The sequence below is a fragment of the Rhynchophorus ferrugineus genome, unplaced genomic scaffold (assembly GCF_030347505.1).
Source record: "Rhynchophorus ferrugineus isolate W39M unplaced genomic scaffold, kcgeb_rfMv2 rfM4, whole genome shotgun sequence".
Classification (NCBI taxonomy): Eukaryota; Metazoa; Arthropoda; class Insecta; order Coleoptera; family Curculionidae; genus Rhynchophorus; species Rhynchophorus ferrugineus.
This window is the reverse complement of record NW_027472583.1, coordinates 16,630,824-16,636,823: the sequence shown is the minus strand read 5'-3', so window position 1 is coordinate 16,636,823 and position 6,000 is coordinate 16,630,824. Positions and strand designations below refer to the sequence as shown.

Genomic DNA, 6,000 nt, shown 5'->3' with positions numbered 1-6,000 from the left:
GTTGTTTTGTCGTCACTCGATTCAATAATCCAGAAACAATGAACAATACGTTATCATCTAATGAATCCACGGACTGTATGAAATTTTGATGCAGAAGCCTCGGGAATCCTGACGAGCAGGGCCCAAAATTCAACTTTCGGCCCTTGTGGTCTAATATACTATTCTTAAACGTTATAAAAAAGCCATATAATTATTCTCAACTTTATACTTTGGTACTTAATTTTAAATGTTTGCGATTTTGATACTTTATTTGGTTTATTAAATATATCAATATATGTTTGAAAATAGTATCAATATTTTGTTCTCAAATATATATTCCGATCTATTCGATATTTTTCTCGGTGTCCGATACCCCTAATATGACATACTACTATTTTATAAATATCTAGATCTTACGTTTACGCTAATAGTATGACCATTGTTGGTTTAACATTTGTTATAAAAACTATTTTTTTTTGCTCATAGAGAGAAAAGCTTTAATATCAACACACCAGTTTGGATTTATTTCCAAGCATTCAACAAGTGGCCAGGTTCATAGAATAACAGATGTTATTGAAAAAGCCTACGAAAGCAAAAAAGTATACTCAGCTATATTCTTAGATGTAGCACAAGCCTTCGATAAGGTTTGGTGTGAAGGCCTTATTCATAAACTACCTAAAATGTTACCAAAACAACACACCGAACTATTAAAATCGTACATTGCATTCAGAATGTTTAGAGCTAAACAAGAAGAAGCTTACTCTACAATAAAAGACAAAGCTAAAGCAGGTGTACCACAAGGAAGTGTACTGGGGCCAATGCTTCATCTATTCTACACCTGTGATATACCACAAATGGAGAATATTACGATGGTTACATTTGCTGATGATACTGCTATTACAGCTGGAGACAATAGTGAAAAAGCCACACGAAAATTCCAACATACAAGTGACAATATAAATAAGTGGACACAAGCTTGGAAAATTAAAATTAACGAAATTAACTCTGTGTATATGCAGTTCACCTACAATCAGACCGTACAAGCACTAATAACATTAAATAATGCTATCATTCCATATAGCAACAACGATAAATATCTCGGAATGAATCTTGATACAAAACTTCGCTGGGAGGAACATGTAAAGAAGAAATGAAAGGAAAAGAAAGGAAAATCACAATTACCAGTACGTAATAAAATGCTATTATGTAAGCAAATACTGAAACCTATATAGAAATACGAAGTTCAATTATGGGGATGTTATGCAAACAGTAACATAAAGAAAATATACATTTTTCAGAGAAGTATTGTCGGCGCACCCAAATATTACCTACATCGGAACCTTCAGATACCCACAGTCAGTCAAGAAATCAAGAGAATTGCAAGGGGACACGAGGAAAGACTCCATTCTCATGAGAATATTGAAGTATTGCAACTTTTGGATACCATAAGAGCAAGACGCAGACTCAAAAGAATCAAACCTTCTGATCTTGTGTAGTATTGTATAGTGAGGTGCATATAATAAAAAATACAGCAGTGACATGTATAAACATTATTTCACCAGAGACTGAGGTAGGGCCGATGGGTCCTCCTATTTATACATCTAGATTTAAGTTATCATAAAGACAAATTGTAGGTTAATAGGAAACGTCTAGTAATAATGTAATAATTAAATAATAATTAAAAAAAAATTGTGTAGTAATATAAATATCACATTTTAAATGACACTTCTGTCGATCATAGGATTCGGGCTAAGAAATAATTAAGTAACATAAAATTCTTTAAGCTACTTATACACGTCTCTCTGTAACATCTAGAATAATACGGGCATAATTCACAGGGTACATAGAATTTGTGGGATGTTTTATGTATGAAGCATTGTGTGTGAAAAAGTAATGTGGATGTCGCATCGTGTATAAACATTTTATTCATTAGGGAATCACATACCATCAATGTAGTTAATGGAATATATGGGTGGCGATTTATAATTATAATTTATCATTTATTATTTTATATTTTGTAGATATTTAGTATTAATAACAATTAAACAAAATCAGATTCAATATTTCCCTACTCACCTATGTTACTAATTTAGCTAATTTAGCTCCTTTGCATTGCTCGCTATTTTCTGGCCATATAAAGTTAGTTAAGAATATTTAAGCCAGTTACATGATTAAAGACGGTCCTTAAAGTTACTCTGCAAATATTTTGAACTTGATTCTTCTAGTGTCTCAAAATCTATACAAGGCTTCAATTAAATGGAAGATACACTTTCTTAATTATATTTTTATTGAATCATAAAGCATATAGAACAAGGGTTATGTGCGTTGCGCACTTTTTTACTACTCCTTTTTATAGCATGTTGATGTTGCTATTGGCTAGGCGGCCAATTCTGATTGAGTAGACGAGACAGAAAGAAAACTGAAGGAAAGAGTAGAAGAACAATAAAAGTTTAATTTATTGTTAAAATTCATTAAATTAATAATATGTCATAATAGAAGTTGATTTTTTAGTAAAATAATTCTTAAACAAATAAAAACAGATATAAAAATAAATTATATAAACATATATAAACAGTTATTCACACAATAAATAAAGAAAATTCTAAGCGTGAGAGATCTTGGTGTCGAGACGGTCAGGTTATGAAAACACAATAAGTTTTCACTGACAAAGATGAGATTAAAAATATATATGAAATATAACAAAGATTGGTAACCACAGATACTTCTAATATTAGGACATATTAAAATATTATGGTACTGACAGTTAATATTACCGGTAGTTAATAGTACAAAAGGTGATTGAAGGTCATCGAATGTTGTGAAAAGCTTATGGTAACCAAGCCCCATCGATCTCGGTATGTGAATAGTTGTTTCGGCGTTTTAAAAATGGCGATTTTGATACCGAAAGAGTTTTCTGGGTAGCCATGATGTGAATGCATTACTTGATGATGACAATATACATAATTGTTGGGAGTAATACAAGAAACCAAACTCTTGAAAAACGTGAGAATGAAGACAAGGGAATGAGAACAAGATACACTGAAAGCATTTGGTCACGCGTGAAATGCTGGTTCCACAGCAAAATTGTATTTTTTACATCCTATTGTTACTGATGATGAAAAGTGGGTCCATTACGATAATCCAAAGTGATAAAAAGCATAGTCATGTATCAAAATGAATGGCAAAGCCAAATATCCATAGATCCAAGTTAATGCTCTGTATTTGGTATGATCAGCTTGGTGTGATATACTATCAGCTGCTAAAACCTAATGGAACCATCAGTGGGAATCGCTATCGACTACAGTTGATGTGTTGGTAATACGACCAAAGATGTAACATTATTCTTCAGCACGACCACGCTCGCCCACATCATGCAAAATACCGGTGAAAACATACTCGGAAACATTAAAATGGGAAGTGCTTTCCCCTGATGTATTCTCTACACCTTGTTCCCTCTGATTACTACTTCTTCCGACATCTTCTTATAAGAATGGGTCGATTGGTGGATAGACTCAAAAGATGCATCGTTCTTTCGAAATAGAATCCGAAAATTGCTTGAGAAATGGAAAAAAAATAGCGTCTATCGATGGACAGTACTTTGACTAATATACATTTTGCCGATATTGTATAACAAAGCTTCAAACATTCTAAAATAATTCACTTGTACACAAGTTAATGAATACAATTTTTCTCCAGTAATAATGAATTTCAGCGAAAACTAGCAACACCGCGTCGACTTTCAACTCAAGCAGGTTTCCGTTCATTTTACAGAAACCGCGCGGCGTTCTACCGTTGCCATGGTGCGGAGCACGTAGCTTTCTGTTGTACACAAACCAAGAGTCGCCGCTACGTCCACGTCCCCGCGGTCCTTCGAACCCGCCAGCGCCGAACCGAACCCTTCTTGTTCTTCGGCTTCTTTGCTGTCGACATCCTCGTCGTGGTCGTCGTCATCGATCGTCGGTCTTCGCGAAGACGACGAAAAAAACACCATCGCGGTACCCGGGTACGTTCTCTTCGTAAAATTAAAGGTCACGACGTCGAATGGGCCCCGGCTAATCCCCGTAGAGTTTCTATCAGTGCGTTCTCGCTTCGGTACCGTTGCTTGACCGGGTTTACAACGTGAACGAATGCTTTTGGTATGAAACTGCGAAAAGCCTTTTAACGATGCATCAGATGATTTGATAATAGTTAACGAATTTATTAATCTCGCGAATCGCGTCAGTCGCGTACCGCCAGCGGTTCGGTTGGGAACGGAATGAGGCAGAGTGAACTCGAGGTGTAGGACGAACAACAAGTTCTGGTTATCATGTGGAAGTATTGATGAGAATCGTGATTTGTGAATACGTGAGCCATGGATGAAGTGTCTTTTCAGGACTGGCCCGGACAGCCAGTGGATCTGAATTCCGGCAATAACCCGTGGATGCCTGCGTACGGGTTACAGCCGCCGTCCGTACTGTTAGAAAAGGACGATTTCGCAGGAAATCCAGGTAAGCTGAAATTAAATACAAACCCATGAAGCAAATGTAAATGTTCTTAAAAGACCGAGGCTTTCGCAATTTCTTAGTTCTCGTTGCGATAGCAACAGTTTACGAGAATTATTATTGCTACTGTTTACTGAGTATTTATTAAATATGACGTTATGTTTTTCAGCGTCATTCATTTTTTTCTATGGTATAAACTCTAAAATATTATTTTTTGTTATGCTGAGATAGTAAACAAAAATTGTACAATAATTACTTGATTATTTCATTGTTCAAGTGAAATATCTAAAACGTATTATTATTGATACATTCTTGTACAATTAAAGGCAACATATATGTTACAATTCTTTCTTCCTTTTGTTTTCAATCCAATTAGTATTTTTTAGTATTACTTAAATATGACGCATCATTAATTTTTTCTATAGTATAATCTCTAAAATATCATTATTTTTTTGTTAAACTCAGATAGTAAACAAAAATTATTAATTAATTACTTCATTATTTCATTGTCCAAGTGAAACAACTAAGTCGTATTATTTTTTGTATATTCTTATACCATTAAATATAAAGTATATATTACAATTATTTCTTCTTTTTGTTTTCTATCCAATTAGTACCTCTAATTCCACTCTACCTTAAATACGACGTTATATTTTTCAGCGTTATTCATTTTTTTTTCTACAATATAAACTCTGAAATGTCATTACTTTTTGTTAGGACAATATAGTAAACAAAATTATTAATTAATTACTTCAAAAATATATTTTAGAATTATTACTTCTTTTGGTTTTCTGTCCATTTAGTACCTCTTATTATTCAATAAAACCGACGTTATATTTTTCAGTGTCATTCAATTTTTTCCATAGTATAAACTCAAAAATATTATTGTTTGTTATGCTGAGATAGTAAACAAAAATTATTAGTTAATGACATCATTATTTCATTGTCTAATTGAAATAATTTAGTCGTATAATTGTTTGTACATTCTTATAAGATTAAGGTAAAATAAAAAGAAGAAAAAAATTTAAAATATATTCATTCATATTTTAACAAAAAGAAGAAATAATTCTAAAATATGTTTTCAATCCGATTAGTACCTCTTTGTATTTATTAAAACCAACCTTATATTTTTCAGCGTTTTTAATTTTTTTTATGGTATAAACTTTAAAATATTATTTTTTGTTATGCTGAGATAGTAAACAAAAGTTATTAATTAATTACTTCATTATTTCATTGGTTAAGTGAAATAACTAAATCGTATTATTTTTTGTACATTCTTATACTATTAAAGGTAAAATATATTTTAGAGTGATTCCTTCTTTTTGTTTTCTATCCATTTAGTACCACTACAAACATATGTTATTTTTGTTGGATAGTAGTCGTTAATTACACTTATTATTTAATTATTCACTTACCATTTGGTAACATCTATATTCTAGTTAAAAATAATAAATTACATTGCCCTTTAACATTATAAATTATTGTAATAAAGTTGATTCAAAATAGTCGTCTTTAGAATAATATATAAATAATATTAATT

General features: G+C 32.2%; 1 protein-coding gene across 3 annotated transcripts in view; it reads left to right on the top strand.

The window, feature by feature from the left end:
- The first annotated feature begins 3,746 nt into the window (after nt 1-3,746).
- LOC143195499 (uncharacterized) overlaps nt 3,747-6,000 on the top strand; it is a 186,863-nt gene continuing 184,609 nt past the window's right edge. For all 3 annotated transcript variants that reach the window (XR_013005547.1, XR_013005548.1, XM_076402717.1), the window contains exon 1: nt 3,747-4,466. Coding sequence is in view for 1 of the 3 variants with exons in the window: in XM_076402717.1 (XP_076258832.1) it covers nt 4,331-4,466 (136 nt within the window). In the remaining 2 variants the exon portion in view is untranslated. The remainder of the gene's footprint in view (nt 4,467-6,000) is intronic.